The following is a 21,531-nucleotide window of genomic DNA, read 5'->3' on the forward strand; positions in this document are numbered from 1 at the left end:
CACACACACACACACACACACCACCTGTACAGGTAGTACTTGACTTGCAAAAGTTCATTTAGTGACTGTTCGAAGTTACAACAAGGCTGGAAAAAGTGACCTGTTTTTCATGCTTACAACCATTGCAGCATTCCCTTGGTCACGTGATCAGAATTGGGATGCTTGGCAACTGACTTGTATTTATGACGGTTGCATGTGATCACATTTTGCAACCTTCTGACAAGCACAGTCAATGGGGAAGAAAGAGATTCACTTAACAGTCGAGTTATTAACTTAACAATTGCAGTGATTCAACTAACAATAGTTGCAAGAAAGGGCATAAAATTCGGGCAAAATTCACTAAACAACTACTCTGCTTAGCAAGAGTAGCATCCGGCCCTCTCAATTCCTGGTAAATAGATGGGGAAGAAATGGAGGTAGTGACAGATTTTATCTTCCTGGGCTCCAAGATCACCACAGATGGGGACTGCAGCCAAGAAACTAAAAGACGCTCCTGGGGAGGAAAGCTATGGCCAATCTAGACAGCATACTAAAAAAGCAGAGACATCACCCTGCCAACAAAAGTACGTATAGTCAAGGCCATTTCCCAGTTGCAATGTATGGATGTGAAAGTTGGACCATAAGAAAGGCTGAGCGTCAAAGAATTGAGGCCTTTGAACTATGGAGCTGGAGAAGACGCCTGCGAGTCCCCTGGATTGCAAGGCGATCAAACCGGTCAGTCCTGGAGGAGATCAACCCCGACTGCTCTTTAGAAGGCCAGATTCTGAAGCTGAAACTCAAATACTTTGGCCACCTAATGAGAAGGAAGGACTCACTGGAGAAGAGCCTGATGCTGGGAAAGATGGAGGGCAAGAGAAGAATGGGACGACAGAGAATGAGGTGGCTGGATGGAGTCACTGAAGCAGCAGGCGTGAGCTTAAATGGATTCCAGAAGATGGTAGAGGACAGGAAGACCTGGAGGAACGTTGTCCATGGGGTCACGATGGGTCAGACATGACTTTGCAACTAACAACAACTGCTTAGCAACAGAAATTTTGGACTCAATTATGGTCATAAGTCAAGGACTACCTGTATTACTTTTACTTAATGATATCTTAGCTGTTCGGTTTTCAGTTTTATCTTTTCTCTCTGGCTTTTGGCTGTAGTAAAGATTTGAATTCATATAAACCCCATGGAGAGGGAGACGTACTCACTGAAAAGATGTCCCGGAGATCATTTTTTCACTTAGTTTTACCTAAAGCAACAGAAACAGGAAAAAAAAAAACACAATGTATTTGTGATTAGATTAGATTTGTGCCTTTATTTCTGTACAACTCAAGATGTAACACCGTGATCTCTCCTGCTGTTTTCCTCAGAATAACCCTGTGAGGTGGGTTGGGTTGAGACTGAGAGAGAGAGGAACTACCCCCAAATCACTAACTGGCTTTCACGCCTAAGATGGAACTAGAACTCCCAGTTGCCCAGCTTCTAGTCCTTCTGTAGAGTCAAACTCCTGCAGCACGTGACAGGTGGTGCATGATATTTCAAATGACATTTCAAAATCTTTGGAAATAGGGTACCTCTGAACAACAGGTGTGGGAGGATAACAGCGGGTGACTAAAATTTTATATTCTCTTTTGTACAGAGTTCCAGCTGATCCTGTGGGATACAATGCTGGCTTGATCCGGCACGTCTTAACTTGAATATATGTCTGACATGCAGTGAAGAGAGTTGGGAGACTTGCTGGAGGAAGACCCTCACGCAGGTGGGGGTACTGATGGACCAGGCTGGCACAATAAGCAGAAGCTGGATGTCCTTCCTAGGTCTGAAACACCTGAGATTCTTTTCTCAGAGACCAAGCTGACCAGTGGTTCTCAACCTGTGGGTCAGGACCCCATTTGGGGTTGAACGACCATTTCATGGGGGTCGCCAAACAACGCAGTCCGCCATTTTTTCCTCCTTTTCCTTAGCTGTGCTACTCCCTTTTATTCTATTGGCTTTTGAAAGCCAATAGAATAGACTCTCTTGAATAGAGTTTAATTCTATTGGCTTTCAAAAGCCAATAGGAATTGTCCAGGCTGTCTCTGCCCTGCTGAGCCCGCCAAAAGTCCCATTCTGCAGACGGTGCTGCACCAGTTGAGTAGTCCTTGACTTACAACCGGTTGAGTAGTCCTCGACTTACGACCGGTTGGGGGTCGCGGCATTAAAAAGGTTGAGAACCACTGCTTTAGAAGCTGTATCCTTCTCTTTTCTAATGTTGAATGCACTGCAGGACAGGTCTATTCAAGGCTTGGTCTTCCCAGCCATATCTCGTAAGTTCCCCTTCCGGGCAAAAAGTACACTGTGAAGTCACCTTCATCTGTAGCTCATAGAGTTGTCCCTCCAGGCTGGCTTTGTCTTCCCGTAACCGATTTAACTCTTGCGAGGTGTTGGTTAGCAGTTCAGCATCCGTGATGGAAAAATGGTGCTCCGGTGGACCAGGATCCAGATCCGGAGAGCCCAGGGACCGGATCTGTTCACGTTGCATCCTATCACCAAGCAAGCATGTTATTGGCCACTGGCCTACAGTCTCCGCTCTAGAGATCTTATGTCAGTACCAGAAACATTAGTAAAGCATCTTCCAACACCTTGCTAGAATTTAATGTGCCTGTCCGGTTCCCATCATTGAGATAGGGGGGGGGAGATGCTGAAAGTTCCCTTCCCTTGATGAGGTCCATGGGATATGCCTGGGAGAGCAGGACTGTCCTGAAATAGCCCCCATTCTATGGAATAGTCTCCCTCCAGAAATAGGTACAGGGTCTGGCAAGGCGAAGTATTATATATAGGGAGCAAACCTCATACTTGCATTGATAACGTTACCTAGTTGGGTAACAAAACCAAGCAACCAAGACTCCATAGAGCAGTGGTTCTCAACCTTTTTAATGCCGTGACTCCCCAACCTGTCGTAAGTCGAGGACTACTCAACCGGTCGTAAGTCGAGGACTACTCCACTGGTGCAGCACCGTTTGCAGAATGGGACTTTTGGCGGGCTCAGCAGGGCAGAGACAGCCTGGACCATTCCTATTGACTTTTGAAAGCCAATAGAATTAGACTCTATTCAAGAGAATCCATTCTATTGGCTTTCAAAAGCCAATAAAATAAAAGGGAGTAGCACAGCTAAGGAAAAGGGGGGGGGAAATGGCGGACTGCGTTGTTTGGCGACCCCCGTGAAATGGTCGTTCGACCCCAAATGGGGTCCCGACCCACAGGTTGAGAACCACTGCCACAGAGCCAGGTACATAGAAGATGCAATATCAACAAGACTTGGGTCTCAGTTTAGGTTCTGCTGTGTGCTGTCCTCCAGCTTGGCCCCTTCTCTTACCTGTAAGCCACGAGTAGGCCCTCATGCTTCTTGACCAAATTCTGCATGCGTTTCTTGTAGCCGCGAGCAGCTCTAGCTAGCTGTTCCTCCCGAGATTTGTAGGAAGCCCGGATGTCTTTCAGCATGCTGTCCACAAAACGCTTCATTTGAGCGGGTTCCTTTGTAGCAGCTGACGATTTACTATCCGTGTACTCCTTGACATACAAATACATTTGGTGAGACTACAGAATGGGGCACCCTAGCACTAACTGCTTAGCGCTCTCTGCTCAGTTCATTCATTCATTCATTCATTCATTCATTCACTCATTCACTCATTCATTCATTTTTTATCCCACCTTTATTATTTTGCAAGTAACTCAAGGCAGACAACATATCTAATACTTGTTCCTTCTCACCACCCTCCCTGCAGTCTAACTTGTGCCTTTGCGGCTCGGCTTTCAAAACGTGATGAACAGGAGCAAAATGGGGATAGTTACCTACTGGTTCCATAACACCCAAATGTGGGTGTTTTCTTTTGACTCTGACAATGTTTGGGTTGCTCTCGATTCGGGTTGCTTTAATGGGGGGTGAAGCAAGTTTAAGAGAGGCATCTGGATCAACTCCCGGTGAGAAAATGCTTACCGCCAGATCTGTGATGTACTGAACAAGGTGTGAGCGGTATTGCTCGTTCAGCTCTTTGAGCTGTAACTGTAGCCTGGAATTTTCGGATTCAACCTCTTGAAGCTGCCCATGAGAGGACAACAGGATCTGTAGCCCAAGTAGAGAAAAATGTACAGGTAGTCCTCAGCTTAATGGCCAAAATTGGAACTCGCTTTAAGGAAACGGAGACTGGTGCATCCCATATTCCCAAACGCCCATATGCCTTTGATTCTGGAGTGCTGGAATATTCTTTGTTAGATGGATAAAGCAATAAAGGTGGAATGAAAAATTAAAAAAAAAAACAGAAGAAGGAATGGAATGGAGTGTCTTGGAAAAAGAGCTCGGGGCACTGGCTGCAACATATATATTTCAAGCCCTGCTTGTCTCAGCTAAAAGTCATTGAGGGGTTGGTTTTCCGCCAAGGGTTGACATGTTTTTCTGAAGAGCAACAGAGCTTGACAGCTATCAATCTGGGTGCTCTAACAAGAGATAAAATGAAGAAAAGCTCCTGCATAGAATGATTTCTTTTTGTTCACTCTAGAGCAGCGGTTCTCAACCTGTGGGTCGGGACCCCATTTGGGGTCGAACGGCCATTTCACAGGGGTCGCCAAACAAGGCTGTCCGCCATTTTTCCCCCTTTTCTTTGGCCACGCCCTTGGCACTCGGTGATGTATAAGTGGTTGGGGGTCACCACAACATGGGGAACTGTATTATGGGGTCGCGGCATTAGAAAGGTTGAGAACCACTGATATAGAGCAAGGGGTCTCCAAACTTGGCAACTTGGAGACTTGTAGACTTCAACTTCCAGAATTGCTAGCTGACTGGCTGAGAAATTCTGGGAGTTGAAGTCCACAACTCTTCAAGTTTGGAGATCCTTTGCTCTAAAGCAGACATGTCAGACAGAAGGCCCGGGGACTGGATGCGGCCCGCAAAGTGGTTTCATGTGGCCCGTGAAGCCATCCTGGAAAGAATGAGGGAACGGCCCCCGCTGCCTTGGCCCTGGCCCAGGCCAGCCGGGAGCCAATGTACAATTTTGTGGTGGCCATCTTGGCACTTGTCCCGGTGGACCATGCCTTGACACTTGCCCCGGTCCCACCCCCTTCTGCCAGAGACCCCCAGATCTGTCCCACTCCTGCCCAGGCCCCCACAGGCACCCTTGATGCGAATGATGTAGAACTGGTCATGCCCACCCTGTAGGCCACACCCACTCCATCCACGCCCACCCAGTAGGCTGCACCCACTCTGGCCACACCCACCCGGGCCCCCCAGGGCAACCGCAATGCTGATGCGGCCCTCAGTGAAATTGAGTTTGACACCCCTGCTCTAAAGCTATTATAGATTGAAGGTCATTGATGGATCTCTAATTCTAGTAATGGCTGATGAAGCTAATTTCTCTTGCTTCCTTCCAGGCAAAAAGCACAACCACGAGTACTAGCGCTATCTTTATGGTACGGTTGCATTAACAGTACCCTTCTCTTCCTTCTCTTTTACTCTCTGGAAAATTAGAGAGGAGCCCATTTGAAATGTCCTCCACCCTCTGCTACCTTTTCTGGGCTGAGATACCTTTTACATGGGGTTTTTCCAGTCTCTGACTCTCTCTCCTGTATCCCAAGGCCATTCCCACACACCATGACCCATCCTTGCTTTGGATTTTGCCTACAAAGCAGAGCTGAATGATTCTCACCGCCGACTCTTCTGCCAGTTTATGCTGGGTGTTCCGAATTGCTTTCTTGGCCTCCTGCAATTCTTTGCCCATGGTGATCCTGAAGACACCGAAAACAACACAAATATTGCCGTTTGCCCTTTATTGTGGGTGAGCAACCCTTCATTGGCCAGAAGTTCTGTTTAACGCTTTTGGGTAGATACATGGGATAGAGAAATTACGCAAAATTAACGAGGCCTCTCTTTTCTGGCACTTGCCATTCTTTGGAGGCAGGGCTGTATTTCCTTGTGTCAATCTTATTTTATTCTTAAACTGAAACAACAATGTATTTCATTCCTCCAAATGTCAGGATATCAAGGTTTGGTGTCTGGGAAGCTCTGGGTTGTGCCAAAATAGGAGTCATATGAGATCCTGAGAACACAGGTGCTACACTCTTGTCCCAATGATGCTTTTTCAAATGGCAACTGGACTTTGTTTTTCCTTGAAGATGTTTCACTTCTCATCCAAGAAGCTTCTTCTGAAGTCAGAACTAAAGAAGCTTCTTGGATGACTATTGAAATGTTCTCAAAGGAAAAACAAAAAACAAGGAAGTCTCATCGCCTTTTGAAAAAGCACCTTTGGGACAACCATGCCCTGGATGACTGAGAATCTCCATAGACAGGTGCTACGAGGAGGACCACATCTGGCTCATTCTGCTTCCTTCTTGTTTCCTGTGCAATATGTTTTTAACCAGATCAATGGATGGGCAGGAATGATCTGGCTGCCATTCAGGTGAAAATGTGAATCTGCTCCATCATTTTTCAAGGGTTTGGAATAAGAGATGTCCAGTGATCATGACTCAAAGCCAATCTCCTCTGCCTTGGACTCCACATTGGAAACCTGCAACCAGATGAGCAGATCTCCACATTGTGTAGCCAATGGATGAGCTTTCTCTAGCCTAGTGATCACATCTCCCAACTTTCAACATTCAGGAGAGGTTGGCAGGAAAAGGATATTAACTGAAGTATTTGAGAGATGGACTTCCAGGAAGACCAGCTGTCCAATCTCAATCCATAACTCCAGGAAAAAGCTGGAATAACTTCTCTCAATTCCATCTCTAGAGCTCCTCTCCGTGGTCCTGAACTCAAGTTCTCTTGCTTGCTTTTCTTGTATTGCTGACTCTTGTTATGGTTCTTTTGAACTGATACCTCCTCCTCCTCCTCCATCATCACTATCATCTCCTCCTCCTCCTCCTCCTCCACCTCCTCCTCCTCCTCCTCCTCCTCTAGTTGGGTGAAGCATTTGAGATGCCTACCTATATTGTCCTGCTTTCTTACGAGACCAAATAAAAAGAAGGGGATGACATATAATGATTTAAAAAAGGAGGAAGAGGTCACGCAATTATAACAAATATCATCTTGTCAATCCTGGGACAGAAAGAAGACTCTGGATATGCTAAGATAATGCAGCACAAAGAAAATTCCTTTAGCGACAGGAATTTGATTTGATATGCCAGCAAGTTTCCTGTCTTTGAATTTCTTAAAATACTTTGAAATGTTGTGGTCCAATATCTGTTAAAGGATGAAGAAGAAACTTATGACAGAGCTCTCCAGTACCTTAGACAACGGTTTCCACTCTTTCTTCAAGAAAACAATTGGACAGTTCAATGTGAGAATGTCATAAAAATCTGAAAGGCACAGGGTGCACAATTGCTTTAATAGGACTCACGTATGTAGAGGTCTTACTCACATTCTCTCCTCCAATTTCTGTTGCTGGGAACTGTACATTTCTCTCATTTTTTCCATCTCTTCAGTGATGTGACCTTGGTTTCTGAGCAACTGTTGGAGAGGAAAACAGCAATCACTCCGACAGAGCTATGCCTCTTCGTCACTGTTCTTGTGAATATTTTTCTGTCTGATTAATTTAGATTATAATAGCAATAGCACTTGGATTTATATAGCACTTCACAGTACTTTTCAGCCTCTCTCTAAGCCAGTGGTGGCGAACCTATGGCACGGGTGCCAGAGGCAGCACTCAGAGCCCTCTCTGTGGGCACGCGTGCCGTGGCCCAGTCCTAGGCCTTCAGCTGGGTTTTATAAAACCTTTTCGCTTTAGGCCTCCACCGCCATGTGCAAAAAAAAAAAAAAAAAAAAAAGGTTCAATCAGTCAATTTCAACTTCTCGCGGAAAAAAAAAGATCTTGCAATGTTGGAATTGATTGATTGAACTTTTTAGTCCCACCCAGTCTGCCATTACCACCGCATCCACACCCACCCAATGGGCCACGCCCACCCAATTGGCCACACCCACACGGCACTCAATGATGCATAAGTGGGTTTTCGGTTGCAGTTTGGGCACTCGGTCTCTAAAAGGTTCGCCATCACTGCTCTAAGCGGTTTACAGGGTCAGCATATTTGCCCCCAACAATCTGGGTCCTCATTTTACCCGCCTCGGAAGGATGGAAGGATGAGTCAATCTTGAGCCAGTCAGGATCGAACTGCTCGCTATGGGCAGCCTGAAATGTTGCATTCTAACCATTGCTGTTTTCCTCTCCAACAGTTGCTCCTAATGCAACATCCAGTCAGCTACAGCAATAGCCAATAGACTTTATACCGCTTCACAGTGCTTTACAGCCCTCTCTAAGCAGATTACAGAGTCAGCTTGTTCCCCCCAACAATCTGGGTCCTCGTTTTACCGACCTCGGAAGGATGGAAGGCTGAGTCAATCTCCATAATTTGGGGGAATGAAATCACTGCACCATTAAAACTCACACTTTTCTCCAATTTTTGGTCTTCATGTTCTGAAGCTGCCACCACATCTTTGGGCTAAAAGACAGGAAGTAAGCATTGGAATGGTTGTTACATGGAATCCATACCAGATCTCCTTACAATCCAATTTAAGAATACAGACTTCGGAATAATGTAATTGGAAGCAGGAGACCCTATACCATTTCAGACAACTAGGAGACACAGCTAAGATCATCAAGAGACACAGCTAAGAGACACAATTAAAAGTTGTCACTAGGAAACCACTAAGATCACAACTAAAATGTAAAGCAATCAGAGCCCCTAAATGCCCCCTACCCCAACTTTTAAAACCCCAATCTAAATAACATTTTAAAGAGTGTTGTGCAAACGGGGGCCATTAAGAAATGTATGCAATTTGGATAGGAATCTCTGTCTTTTTCTAATGAGGGAGACAAGACTGTTCTAAACTGATTTCTGTCTATAAGAAACACAAAGTAAAGTAACAAAAGACAGTTTCACCTTTTTCCTGATACAAGCAGAAAAGCCACTCTTTCAAGAGACCCTCTCTTTTTTAAAAAAAACAAGTTTTATTAATTTTCCAACTTTACAAAACTCCAAGTGTTAAGGAAGCAACGTGGTGATTGGGTAATAACAAGCTCTTTCATACATATGTCAGGTTACATCATCAAAAATCTCCTATTTCCCTTGGTTATTGTATCACATTCAAATTAATACATTGCTAGTTATAACTCAGTCGGTTAAGACATTTATCAAAATATTTTAACTTATACGCCTTCGTGTCCTGTTTTTAAATTTTACCTAATTTCAATTACAGTATTCCAGTTAGCTTAATATCCATAGTCTTTAGATTTAGGGTAACCCAAAGTTCCCTTAGTTCATTACAAAATAATTGTCATATCTAAAATACATTTATTATTTACTCAGATAATTTTTTACTTTATTTCACAAACCTATCCTATTTCTCATCCTAATACCTCATCACTTACTAATAAAATAACATTTATCATCTCAATCCAACTTCTATATTATAATCCAAGACTATTATTCTAGTGACTATTTTTTTTATTTCTCTTATAGATCTAAATCCTTAATATTAAATCAACTAGTATCTTTTAAAATATCTAAGAGATCCTCTTTTAAGAGCTCTCAGAAAGAGGCAAGATTTGCTAGTCGGCCTATAGAAAGCTTCACATTTCTGGACAAAGGTTCCGTAATCATGTTCATAGTCATTTGAAGACAATATCTTGGCTTGGGACTGAGCTACCTAAAGGACAGTTGAGGAGCATCTGAATCGTTTTAATTGTTGTGTGTTTTTAACTGCCCAGGGTCACTTGCTGAGATGAGCAGCTGTACAAATCAAGTCAATAAATATCATGATTTGTTCATCACAAAGAGAGGAGCAAAGAATCCAGACACCTTGGCTCTGCGGGCAGAAAAGCGATGGATCAAGGTTTGCACCCGCTCTACTTCAGCAGATGGTTCTTCAGCCTCAGTCTGGGACTCAAGGCTCTTGGTTTGGACGTGATGTGGATGCTCCTGCTTGGACTTAACCAAGTTAAGTAACTCTCTGCTCAGTTCTTCACTCTTAGAGAGCTACAAGGGAGAAAGCGGAGATCATGTAAGACAGAGTACATGATTGATGGGGGTACAGTCTGCTTCAGTTTGGCAAGATTCTGTCTATGGGTGAGGAACAATAAAGAAATCTGTTTGGAAGAATCACTAAGTATTTTTCTTTGTTTTGGAATTTTGACCCTCCCTTCCCTCCCATCCTCCTCCCTCCTACCCTGCCCTTTCCCCTTCTCCCTCCCTCCCTCCCTCCCTCCCTCCCTCCCTCCCTCCCTCCTTCCTTCCTTCCTTCCTTCCTTCCTTCCTTCCTTCCTTCCTTCCTTCCTTCCTTCCTTCCTATGTCCCTTCTTTCCATTCATCCTTCCATCCATTCATATCAGTGTCCTTCCTTCTTTCCTTCCTTCCTTCCTTCCTTCCTTCCTTCCTTCCTTCCAATGTCCCTTCTTTCTATTCATCCTTCCTTCAATCCATCCATATCAGTGTCCTTCCTTCCTTCCTTCTTTCCTTCCTTCCTTCCTTCCTTCCTTCCTTCCTTCCTTCCTTCCTTCCTTCCTTCCTTCCTTCCAATGTCCCTTCTTTCTATTCATCCTTCCTTCAATCCATCCATATTAGGGTCCTTCCTTCCTTCCTTCCTTCTTCCCTCCCTCCCTCCCTCCCTCCCTCCCTCCCTCCCTCCCTCCCTCCCTAATAACTCCCAGAATATGTGCCTTGTGCAGGTAGTAGTTTGTTTCAGTTTGGCAAAATTCTGTCTATGGGTGACGAACAATAACCTGCTTGAAAGAAACACTACATGTCTTTCTTGGTTTTTGGAACCTGATGGTTGCCTAGTGTCTGAAGCAGGTGAAGGATTATTCTTGAGCAGCTCATACTTCCTGTTCATGCTCCTTGCCCAATACAAGGTAGTTGCTCTTCAAAGCAAGGTACTCATTGGCCAGCTCCTTGTGGTCATTCTCCAAGGTCTGCAGGCGTTCCTGCAAAGCATCCCGTTCTCCGGTAGTCCTCTCATCATGGAGCTCAATCTCCAGAATACGATTCTCCAAGCCCAAGATCTGGCAGAGTAAATCCAGAGAGGAATAAAACAGGCATGGATCAAGAAGGAAAGTAGATCCCATCTTAAATCTACACTTCCCATGATGCAGCTGTGTTGGGTGGACACAGAAGCCAGCTGGGAGCGGGATCTGACCTAAGATGAAACATGGGAGGGGGAAAAAAAACCAAATACCGGTTTATAAAGGTGCAATAATTAAATCTCTTAATGAAAGATCACATACCAGATTCTTCAGTTCAAAGTTCTCGGCTTCGTGTTGTTCTCTCTTTTTGTTGGTATCAATCTGGAAATCGACAAAGTCTTTGGAAATCTATGGATACAAATACACCATGCTTACTTTGTACACAAAAAAATCAGCAAGCATTCATCCTGTGCCCTACATGCCCCCTTGAAATCAAAACTCATGTTGTAGATGGCCCCAGAAGCAGCTGAACGTGGTCTTCTGCATGAGGGACATTTTTAATGTTTGTACAGGTGTCTGGGTTTATTTGAGGAACCAAGTGCTTTGAACCCAGGAGGAAAGGGGGAAAAAAACCACTAACTGCTTCTCTGCATGTCTCAAAGCAGCAAATTTCTCTTCTTGTTACCTTGAGCTTCTCCTCTTCACTGCAAATCAGTCTGGAGGACATGTCCGCCTTAGAGAGAGCCAATTGTCCCAGCTTTTCCTGCAATTCTTCCACTTTGCTGTAGAGCTTTTCATTTCGATCTTGTAGCTGAACCTGAGAGAGCAGAGAGGGAGATTCAGTGCTCCTGGAAAGGGCCTAGGTAGGACACCTTGTTGTGGCCAACTCACCCTGGCTAACTCACCGCGGGACAATTAGGCAATTAGGCAAGAAAAACCAAATGCACAAGTACAGCATAGGTGGCACCTTGCTCAATAGTAGTAACTGTGAGAGGGACCTCGGAGTCCTAGTGGACAATCACCTAAATATGAGCTAGCCGTGTGCTGCAGCTGCCAAAAAAGCCAACACACTGCTGAGCTGCATTAACAGGGACAGAATCAAGATCACGTGAAGTGTTAATACCACTTTACAATGCCTTGGTAAGGCCACACTTGGAATGCTGCATCCAGTTTGGGTCACCACAATGTAAAAAAGATGTTGAGACGCTAGAAAGAGTACAGAGAAGAGCAACAAAGATGATTAGGGGACTGGAGGCTAAAACATATAAGGAACAGTTGCTGGAATTGGGTATGTCTTGTTTAACAAAGAGAAGGACCAGGGGGGACATGATAGCAGTGTTCCAATATCTCAGGGGCTGCCACAAAGAAGAGGGAGTCAAGCTATTTTCCAAAGTGCCTGAAGGCAGGACAAGAAGCAACGGGTGGAAACTAATCAAGGAGAGAAGCAACCTAGAACTAAGGAGAAACTTCCTGACAGTTAGAACAATTAACCAGTGGAACAACCTGCCTCCAGAAGGGGTGAATGCTCCAACACTGGAAGTTTTTAAGAAGAGACTGGACAGCCATTTGTCTGAAATGGTATAGGGTTTCCTGCCTGAGCAGGGGGTTGGACTAGATGACCTCCAAGGTCCCTTCCAACTTTATTATTATTATTATTATTGATCATCGCACATTATTATTATTATTATTATTATTATTATTGTTGTTGTTGTTGTTGTTGTTGTTATTATTATTATTACAATTCAATGCAGGATAACTCAAGAGAGGGACGAGTGAATTGCAGTGAGCCTGGTCTTGCTTTAGGTTTAAGCCTTCTCAAGTTAGAAGCCCTTGAAGCTGCAAATTCACTTGTCTCTGTCTTGAGTTATCCCACATTGAATTGTCCTGCAGCAATGAATGTCCCATGAAGAGTTGGCCATGGTGGGTTGTCCCATTCCTCCAGGAGAAGACTTTAATTCTGACATCTTTCAGTGTAAGAAGAACAAGAGTGCCCTAAAAAGCTTCCAAGAACGGGCATTTTCAACTGAACTTCAGGTCCTACATGGGTCATCTGTTGGTTGCTGGTGAGGTCCCAGACCTGGCCAAAATGGAAGTGGATGAGACCTTGAGGAGATGGTAGCTATGGAGAGATGGTCTCTAGCCAAAAGAAGAATGCAGTCGAAAAGTTGACTGACAGAAGCAACAGCAGAAGGAGAGGAAGATGAAGGCAAAGTTGTTAAATGATAAAATGCTATATGCTTCCTTTCAGAATGGCAGGAGATAGTTTGAGGGATGCTAAAGCCAGAGGAGAGCTAGTTTGGTGTAGTGGTTCAGTCATCACGTTAGAATCTGGGAGACAGTGAATTCTAGTCCCATCTTAGACATGAAGACAGCCGGGCCAGGCATTCTCTCTCAGCCCTAGGAAGGAAGCAATGCAAACCATCTCTAAAAAAAACCTTGCCAAGGAAACTGGAAGGACTTGTCCAGGCCATCTCCAACACAACTGAACAGAAGAAAAAATTAAAGTCACAGGGGGTATCACAATAATATCAGTGAGTGGATTTTCTTTGTCCTGGGTTTTGGGAAGGAATGTTTTTGTTATTGTTGTTGTTTTTTGGTGTGTTTTTAATTTCTATCACATCATACCAATGGTAAAGTGCATGATACAGGAAATATACAAATCTCCCGCTGCACAGGAGCACCCAGCTGCCCTGCCAATTTTCAAACATTTGCACTATGAAATTCGACAGCATGTTGGGAGGAAACTTAAGAAAATGGAAAACAGGTTTGGATGTGGCAAATGGAGTATCTCTGGTTTGGGATTAGTTTCAGTAGATGCAGATGAGAATTAGGGAGAAGATGACAGCGATAGATAGATAGATAGATAGATGGATGGATGGATGGATGGATAGATAGATAGATAGATAGATAGATAATAGATAGATAGATAGATAGATGATAAATAGATGATAGAGATAGATAGATGATAGATAGATAGATGATAGATAGAGAGATGATATAGATAGATGATAGATAGACAGATAGATGATAGATAGATGATAGATAGATAGAGATAGATAGATAGACAGACAGACAGACAGACATATACATTATATAGAGGGAGAGAGAGAAAAGGAAAGACATGATAGATGATAAAGAGAATAAAAGATGATAGATATGAGATAACACACATAGTTAAAGATTATATGTATAGAGAGAAGGAAAGATGATAGATATATGATAGATATAGATAGATGATAGAGATAGATAGATAGATAGATAGATAATAGTAAAATTCGAGAGAGAAAGAAAGGAGACAGACAGACAGACAGATAGATAGATAATAGATAGTAAAATTAGAGAAAGAGGAGAGAGAGACAGACAGACAGACAGACAGACAATAGGAGGATAAATCTCCCCCCCCCCAAAAAAATGGTGCAGAATTGCTTTGGAGGTTATATTGTAGATAGATACATTAGCTGCCGTGGTCTCTTTGAAAGCGGAGTTTAACGTGTTCTCGATATCTCTGCTTCTTGGACTGTGGTGATTATAATATCAGTATAATAGGATAGGAAAGCATTGATTTGAACACTTAACTTTTTCATCCACTTACATTTTCATTGGTGAGGCACTGAACTTGCTCATGGAAAGTGCCGAGGCTGCTGTACTCGGGACCCTTGGCCATGGAGTTTGAGGAAGCTTTGCCTCTACGGAGCAAAATCCAGGAAGGAGCCGAAGAATGTTGTCTGAATGGCAAGCAAGGGTGTTCCCCCTTGTTCTGCCCGCTGAAGGCAGGGTTGCTATCAACTCCCGTTGCTAGCAAGCGTGGCTCTCGACTTCTTAATAAGGTGCAGAAAGAGGGACGGACCTTCCCTCCACCAAGGAATACAGCCAACTTAACAAACTCAAATCAAACTTTCTGGAAGAACGCTACCCAAAATAAAGGGAGGTGAGGAAAGATTGTCCCAGAAAAGGGCTGAAGTGTGATTTCCCAGCACTGAGTTGTCTGAATGACACAAAGGGCCAGGTTTTCTTTTCTTTAAACCAAACTTTGAATTTTGAGAGATGTATTAGGGACCACTCAAAAAACAAAACAAAAACCAACAACCCTAGATTGGGGCTACAATAAATTGGGGCTAAACTGTTAGTTTAAAGCCACTTTGACAAAAATTTTGAAATGTTTTGGCAACTTTAGTGGACGTTTTGTCTAAAACCCCCGATCGTGATTCAGGCCTTTCTTGTCAAACTAGAAGGGCTGAATTATCCATCCAGGTGATCTTTTGCCTCTGTTCTTCTGGTGAAAATTAAGCTGGAGCACCAGACATTTCCTTGTGTTTTTCAAATTTGGGAATTTTGAGATGTGTGCACTTCAACTCCCATAATTCCTCGCCCAGTTTGATGTTGTGGTTAAGGTGCTGGTCTTTCCTTCCTTTCTTTCTTTCTTCCTTCCTTCCTTCCTTCCTTCCTTCCTTCCTTCCTTCCTTCCTTCCTTCCTTCCTTCCCTCCCTCCCTCCCTCCCTCCCTCCCTCCCTCCCTCCCTCCCTTCTTTCCTATTCCTAAGCAAAGGGACAGGTTTGTTTACAAGACAAATGACTTTGTTCCCCTTGAAGTTTGTTTTAAAATATTTCTCACCCAAGCACAGATCCCCCCCCTCATCCCCTTTGGATTTCAAAGTCCCACAATCTTTTCTGTGTGTGTGCAGTTGCTCATTGGGATTAAGAATTTGTTTTGTTTATGGTTATTGAGGACAAAGGTGTGCTTTCAAAAATGGATTGGTACTTTCTGATTTCTGGATTTTTTTTTCTTTTTAATCAATAGGAAGAGACAGAACAGTGGGATTATTTTGCTTGGTCCATTTTCGTTTCACTTGTCTTTTCCGACTTCTTATATTAACCCTTCAGCTTTTGTTCCAAATCCACATTATTTTTGTTCCAGATCCACATATTCCTCTACAGAGCTTTGAACAGTATCAATTAGTAAGTGGGCAATGTAATTATTTTGGTGTAATATGGGGGTGAAAGCAATTATAGTTACAGCCAAACTGTCTTACAATGGAAGGATCAATGAAATTGAGGCAGGGGTTGAATTGCAGAATCAAAACTAAATCCAGGTAGTTCTGAAAAAAGTGACTTACAACCGTTTTTCACACTTGCAACCGTCGCACCATTCCCCCTTGGTCACGTGATCAAAATTTGCAAGCTTGGCGACCGGCTCACATTTATGACGGTTGCAGTATCCCGGGGTCATGTGACCCTCTTTTGTGACCTTTTGACAAGCAAAATCAATGTGGGGAAGCCAAATTTGCTTAACAACCGTGCTACTGCCTGAACAATTGCAGAGATTCACTTAAGAACTGTGGCAAGAAAGGTCATAAACTGGGGCAAAACCAGTAGTGGGATTCAGCCGGTTCGCACCACTTCGGGAGAACCGGTAGCTAATTTTTGGTTGCCCAGGCCCAGAATGGACTTCCGGAAGCGGCATCTACTCAGAGAACTGGTTGTTCACATATTTGAATTCCACCACTGGGCAAAACTCACTTAACAAGGGTCTCACGTGACAACAGAAGTTTTGGGCTGAATTGTCGTCGTCAGTCAAGGACTATCTGTACTGGTGGAGGGCAACATTTCTCTGAAGATGCATTTAGCAATGTGCACGTTGAACCAATGAGAGAAAGGAAGGCTTCTTAGTGTCCATCACTGGTGATCTCACCAAGCTGCTCTCGGCTGGCATTCAGATCCTCCTGACCAGATTCAGAAGTCCAGTTCGCCAGTAGATCACTAAAGTCTGGAGGATTGCCACTTGGGGTACCTATGGGGCTGAGCGTTGGCTCCCTCCAGAAGGACTGAGGTAGCTTTCTGCTCTGCATGGGGGTGACATATCCAAATTTCCTCTCCAGCCTCATCCGTTTCTTATTATCAGGAGAGAGATGTCGCTGAAGATACTTACAAAGACCGTACTCAAAAAGTTCAGCCAGGGGGCCCAACTTTTTGCCTTTCTCACTCCAGAGCTGCTCAAAAGTCTTGTGGGGGTCAGAAAAGTCTTCTTCATCATCAGTCTCCTCGCGCTGAGAAATCCTGGTCAGATCTGTGTAGGACATCACTTGTCCTGACAGTGGTAGGGAGCAGAAGTCCTCGTAAGTGTTGCAGCTGCTTCCCTCCATCCCTTCCTCATCTTCCTGCTCTTTGTTCTTCTTGCCAAAATACCTCTGGATGTCGTGGCTGATGCGTTCGGCAAATTGGAGGAGCTGCATTGTCTTTTTAGTGTTATTGACGCTGGGGTTGGCTTCCATGGCAGCATCTTCGTGGACAGAACTCATCAGATCTTCTTCTAAGTCCATGTCTTCCCTTCCTTCCTCTTCTGTCTCATCTTCCTCTTCCTCCTCCGTGTCTTCTTCTCCGGATAAATACTGGAAGCTCATCTCCTGGCCAGCTAGGGAGGTCAGAAATGGATACTGGAATTCGGTGGGTAGCCTGAACTTGCTTAGAGCTTGTATCACCCCAGCTGCCATCTTTTTCCTCTTTGCTGTTCAAATGCTTGACTTTCTGGATCAAAGAAAGGCCAAGAAAAAGTGGGAGTCAGCTGCTGGAAAACAAAGACACAATGAGACTAGATCCTATCAACACTGTCACTATCTCTTTCTAGGGACAAATCCTGGAGACCAGGATGGGGCCACCAAGAAAGGAAAAGAAAGTTAGTTGGCTTGTAACATCTCTAAACTGTCTTCCTGAGATTGAAACAAGGTCAATGTTAAACAACAATCCCATTGAACAAACCCTTGAAGAAATGGACAGAAAGGCGACATTAAATGGATCAATTGCTTTACAATACCTTGGTAAGACCACACCAAGAATATTGCATCCAGCTTTGCTTGCCACGATATAAAAAAGATGTTGGGACTCTGGAAAGTGAGCAGAGAAGAACAAGAAAGATAATTAGGGGTGGGTGAGAACTAAAACATATGAAGAACGGTTGCAGGAATTGGATATGTCTGGTTTATTGAAAAGAAGGACTAGGGGGTGACATGATAGCAGTGTTCCAATATTTAGGGGCTCCTACAAAGACAAGAGGGTGAAACTATTTTCCAAAACACCAGATGGTAAGACAAGAAACAATGGATGGAAACTAATCAAGGAGAGAAGAAACTTAGAACTAAGGAGAAATAACCTGATGGTGAGAACAATCAACCAATGGAACGACTTGCCTTCAGAAGTTGTAGATGCTCCATCACTGGAGGTTTTAAAGAAGAGATCAGACTACCATTTCATCTAAAATGGTATAGGGTCTCCTGCTTGTGCAGGGTGTTGAACAAAAGATCCCCAAGACCCTTTCCAACTCTGTTATTCTGTTAAAACCAACACCTTCAATATCAAAAATAGACCAAAGTCCTGGGTTCTAGAGCAAAAGTTGTGTCATTTGAAAAAAAAAAAGCAAAATGAAGAAATAAGATTGGATTTATTTGCCAGTATCCTCATCTTTGCTAATAGCTGCCTTTTCCGTGCCATAGTGGGACAGGATGATGGGATCTATAATTCAATACACCTGGTGGTCACCATGCCAGAAAAAAGCTGATTTTTACTGCCCTTTGGATTGGGATCTTGTTCGCAGAACAGAGACATTCCTTTGAGGAATTCTGGGTCTAGATCACATTCTTGCCATTGTCTCCAAGGATCAAACACCCTGCATAAAACAGGGAAAGAACCCCAATTTTGATCCCAGAAACCTAAAGCATAATTTTGTATGATTAACTACAGCAATATTCAGTGTTTCTCCTCTGTGGGCTACCCAATGAGCTCCCTACACGAGGAAGATACGTATATTATGGAAAGAACCACATTTTGTCTATATTGGGCTAGTTCACCATATCCAGAGAATCCTGGATGATGATGGTTTATTGGGGGGAAAAAGACCTTTCCTACGTCCAAAGTGACTGTCTATCCAACTCAGTCTTCTTCATCTTAGAAGTTCCACACGCTGTAAGTAAGATGGCATTTCTTGAAGAAATGGTTGCACTAAAGCAGGAGTGTCCAACCTGGGCAACTTTAAGACCTGTGGACTTCAACTCCCAGAATTCCCCAGCTGGGGAATTCTGGGAGTTGAAGTCCACAGGTCTTAAAGTTGCCCAGGTTGGACACCCCTGCACTATATGATTCAGGCCACCTACAAATATTATTCTGAATGCTCCTTGCTGTCTTGTCCAGGCCCTGCAGATAGAAAATTAGCATTGCACAAGGCAGGCTAAATAAGGACCCGCTACTATTGTGGTCTGTTCTGTTTTCACCTTTCATTCTTTCCAGAAAGCTTTAGAAGTAATCTGCCCTTCTCCCTCCCTTCCAGCATGAAAGTGGCCCATTGTTTTGAGTCTTATGAGTGCCAGGTCTGGACCTCTGCTCTATCATTGCTCCTTGAGTTGACTTGGAGCTGTACAAAATTGACCACTAGACCTATCTCGTAGACTTACTAGGAAGACCAAAGAGGAGACATCTGACTCTAGATGCATAATGGAGAGTTGAATTAATGATGTACCCCTCATTTTGCTCCATTCCATGGGCCTTTAGCAAGAAGCCAGAGACTCAAAGGCCAGCCCCTCCCCCCCACCACCAGTAATCTCCAGGATGCTTACCTGATCTCTGCAGATAATCCCCTCTGCCTCCTTCTCTGCTAGTTCTCCGCCCATCCACCTGGAGCCAAAGTATTTATAGTGGAGCTGCAAGATTGCAGACTAGCAAATATTTGGAGCCTGCATTGTAATTGTAGACTCCGTAAACAAAGCTCGGGTTTGTTTTAGTGCCCGGCAACCGAAGAACACCGTCGACAAGGAGCCAGCGAGGAAGGGTGATTGGGACTCACCATTAATGGTGGACTTCCTGGGCGATTTTCAAGTGTTATGGCCGCTGAGTTCCCTCCGCGCTTGGCAGTTCCAGCTGCCGAACCGCCTGGCGCCCATCGGTCTTTATCTCTCACATTGATTTGGAGACTAAATTGATCCTGGTCAAATAGGCATAAAATTAAATTTCATGGTCTTTTGACTTCAGGAGTAGGAATCAACTCCAGAAGAAAAGTAATGCTTATCTAACAATTTGTGAGCAAACAAGAGATGCTGGCGTTCTTCTCTTCATTGGAAAAAGCCTTTTTCTAAGGAAATGCGAGCTTTAGGATACAGAGGGGGATTGGAAGGGCCAAGCTGCTGGAGTAGAAAATATTGGGGTTCCTTTCATTTTAGATGGAAAACAACAACAACAACTGGGGGTCTTTATTAAACAGACCACAAAGGGAAATAATAACAAAGCATTAGGAAAAGAAAGAGTGAAAGAAAGGCGTGGAGAATTTTTCCTACACTGTAGGCATGTGAACTTTTGAAACACAGCACCTATTGACCAAAGTGTGGTCAAAAAAGGCAAGATAGAGGTAGCCATGGGAACAATCAAAGCTCTGGCTGGCTTTTATGTGTGACATGGCCACCATATTGCTTTTTTTTTTTTTAAACCCATACTGCCCATATCCCTGCACGACACTTTCCTCAAAGAATTACCTTACAATAATATCGGTTTTAGAATTTCAAAAAAGCAATCTTTTGTTTTTCCTGTTAACTGATTAAAACAAGAAAAAAAAAACCTTGCATTTACCATTTTAATCCAGTTTTTCCCCCAGGGAGTAAAAGTAGTACAGTGGAGACTTCACACATAAGATAGGATGATCTGAGATTTACTGACTGGTTCAAAGCCACTCAAGTTCTCCGTGGCTTAAAAAAAAAAAAAAAAAAAAAAAATTGAATGAGAGCTTGCCAGCCCTATTTGACAGTTTCCCTATTTACAATATCCTGGTAAAGTGAAAAAACTTTACTTTTTTTAGTAATAGTAGTAAAGTTGGAAGGGACCTTGGAGGTCATCTAGTCCAACCCCCTGCTCAGGCAGGAAACCCTACACCATTTCGGACAAATGGTTGTCCAGTCTCTTCTTAAAAACCTCCAGTGTTGGAGCATTCACCACTTCTGGAGGCAGGTGGTTCCACTGGTTAATTGTTCTAGCTGTCAGGAAGTTTCTCCTTAGTTCTAGGTTGCTTCTCTCCTTGATTAGTTTCCACCCATTGCTTCTTGTCCTGCCTTCAGGCGCTTTGGAAAATGGCTTGATTCCTTCTTCTTTGGGGCAGCCCCTGAGATATTGGAACACTGCTATCATGTCCCCCCTTGTCGTTCTCTTCGTTAAACTAGACATACCCCAATTCCAGCAATCGTTCCTTATATATTTTAGCCTCCAGTCCCCTAATCATCTTTGTTGTTTGTTTGTTTCCCAATTTTATTATTTTTGCAAATAACTCAAGGCTGGGAACACATCCAACACAACACTAGAGGACAGATCATCCTGGAAAGATCTGGGTGGTCACTTAGAGTGGACACTGACAACAATCGGGGCGTGATGGCTCAGAGGGTAAAGAAAGCTGATAGCCCTGTTCAAGACCCGTATTCCATGCAACGGGTGAGCTCCTGTTCCTCGCTCCAGCTCCTGCCCACCTCCCAGTTCGAAAGCATGCAAAGGCGAGTAGATCAATAGGTACCACTTTGGTGGGGTTCCATGCATCTCGTAATATAGTCATGCTGGCCACCTCACCACAGAAATGCCTTCGAACAATGCTGGCTCCATCAACTGGGAAA

At 43.8% G+C, this 21,531-nt stretch overlaps 3 protein-coding genes across 9 annotated transcripts in view; 1 reads left to right on the forward strand and 2 right to left on the reverse strand.

Annotated features, from left to right (window-relative positions):
* The window catches only part of ANTKMT (adenine nucleotide translocase lysine methyltransferase), a 27,996-nt gene extending 18,155 nt beyond the window's left edge, over positions 1-9,841 (forward strand). Inside the window, exons 6-7 of one of the 2 annotated variants that reach the window (XR_005557486.1) lie at positions 1,625-1,744; positions 9,714-9,832. Coding sequence is in view for 1 of the 2 variants with exons in the window: in XM_039349874.1 (XP_039205808.1) it covers positions 9,714-9,731 (18 nt within the window). In the remaining variant the exon portion in view is untranslated. Of the gene's footprint in view, positions 1-1,624; positions 1,745-9,713 lie in introns of both variants that reach the window. The other variant, XM_039349874.1, reaches the window with a different exon arrangement.
* The window catches only part of CCDC78 (coiled-coil domain containing 78), a 20,966-nt gene extending 5,714 nt beyond the window's left edge, over positions 1-15,252 (reverse strand). For 2 of the 3 annotated variants that reach the window (XM_039349864.1, XM_039349863.1), the window contains exons 1-12: positions 14,497-15,252; positions 11,590-11,721; positions 11,226-11,312; positions 10,824-11,003; positions 9,805-9,981; positions 8,320-8,445; positions 7,371-7,459; positions 5,664-5,742; positions 3,962-4,087; positions 3,341-3,534; positions 2,333-2,507; positions 1,194-1,234 (exon numbers count right to left, since the gene is read on the reverse strand). In XM_039349864.1, the coding sequence (XP_039205798.1) occupies positions 1,194-1,234; positions 2,333-2,507; positions 3,341-3,534; positions 3,962-4,087; positions 5,664-5,742; positions 7,371-7,459; positions 8,320-8,445; positions 9,805-9,981; positions 10,824-11,003; positions 11,226-11,312; positions 11,590-11,721; positions 14,497-14,568 (1,478 nt within the window). In that variant the 5' untranslated portion in view covers positions 14,569-15,252. The remainder of the gene's footprint in view (positions 1-1,193; positions 1,235-2,332; positions 2,508-3,340; positions 3,535-3,961; positions 4,088-5,663; positions 5,743-7,370; positions 7,460-8,319; positions 8,446-9,804; positions 9,982-10,823; positions 11,004-11,225; positions 11,313-11,589; positions 11,722-14,496) is intronic. The other variant, XM_039349866.1, reaches the window with a different exon arrangement.
* A 1,121-nt stretch (positions 15,253-16,373) lies between these two features.
* On the reverse strand, positions 16,374-19,555 carry PERCC1 (proline and glutamate rich with coiled coil 1). Of its 4 annotated transcripts, none has more exons than XM_039349957.1 (2): positions 19,504-19,555; positions 16,374-17,425 (listed from the first exon to the last, which is right to left on the reverse strand). In XM_039349957.1, exon 2 carries the CDS (start codon positions 17,389-17,391, stop codon positions 16,567-16,569), a length of 825 nt encoding a protein of 274 aa, XP_039205891.1. In that variant the 5' UTR covers positions 17,392-17,425; positions 19,504-19,555; the 3' UTR covers positions 16,374-16,566. The 4 variants fall into 4 exon arrangements, with proteins under 4 accessions (XP_039205891.1, XP_039205892.1, XP_039205890.1 ...); XM_039349958.1 differs by having other exon boundaries at positions 16,374-17,465; positions 19,504-19,530; XM_039349956.1 differs by having other exon boundaries at positions 16,374-17,462; positions 19,504-19,527.
* Between the last annotated feature and the right edge of the window lie 1,976 nt (positions 19,556-21,531).

This window comes from Crotalus tigris, unplaced genomic scaffold, assembly GCF_016545835.1.
Source record: "Crotalus tigris isolate CLP2741 ecotype Arizona unplaced genomic scaffold, ASM1654583v1 scf7180000018301.7375997, whole genome shotgun sequence".
NCBI classification, from domain to species: Eukaryota; Metazoa; Chordata; class Lepidosauria; order Squamata; family Viperidae; genus Crotalus; species Crotalus tigris.

Coding starts and splice junctions, on each gene's coding strand:
- PERCC1 (XM_039349957.1), bottom strand. CDS start 17,391: ATGGCAGCTGGGGTGATACAAGCTCTAAGCAAGTTCAGGCTACCCACC.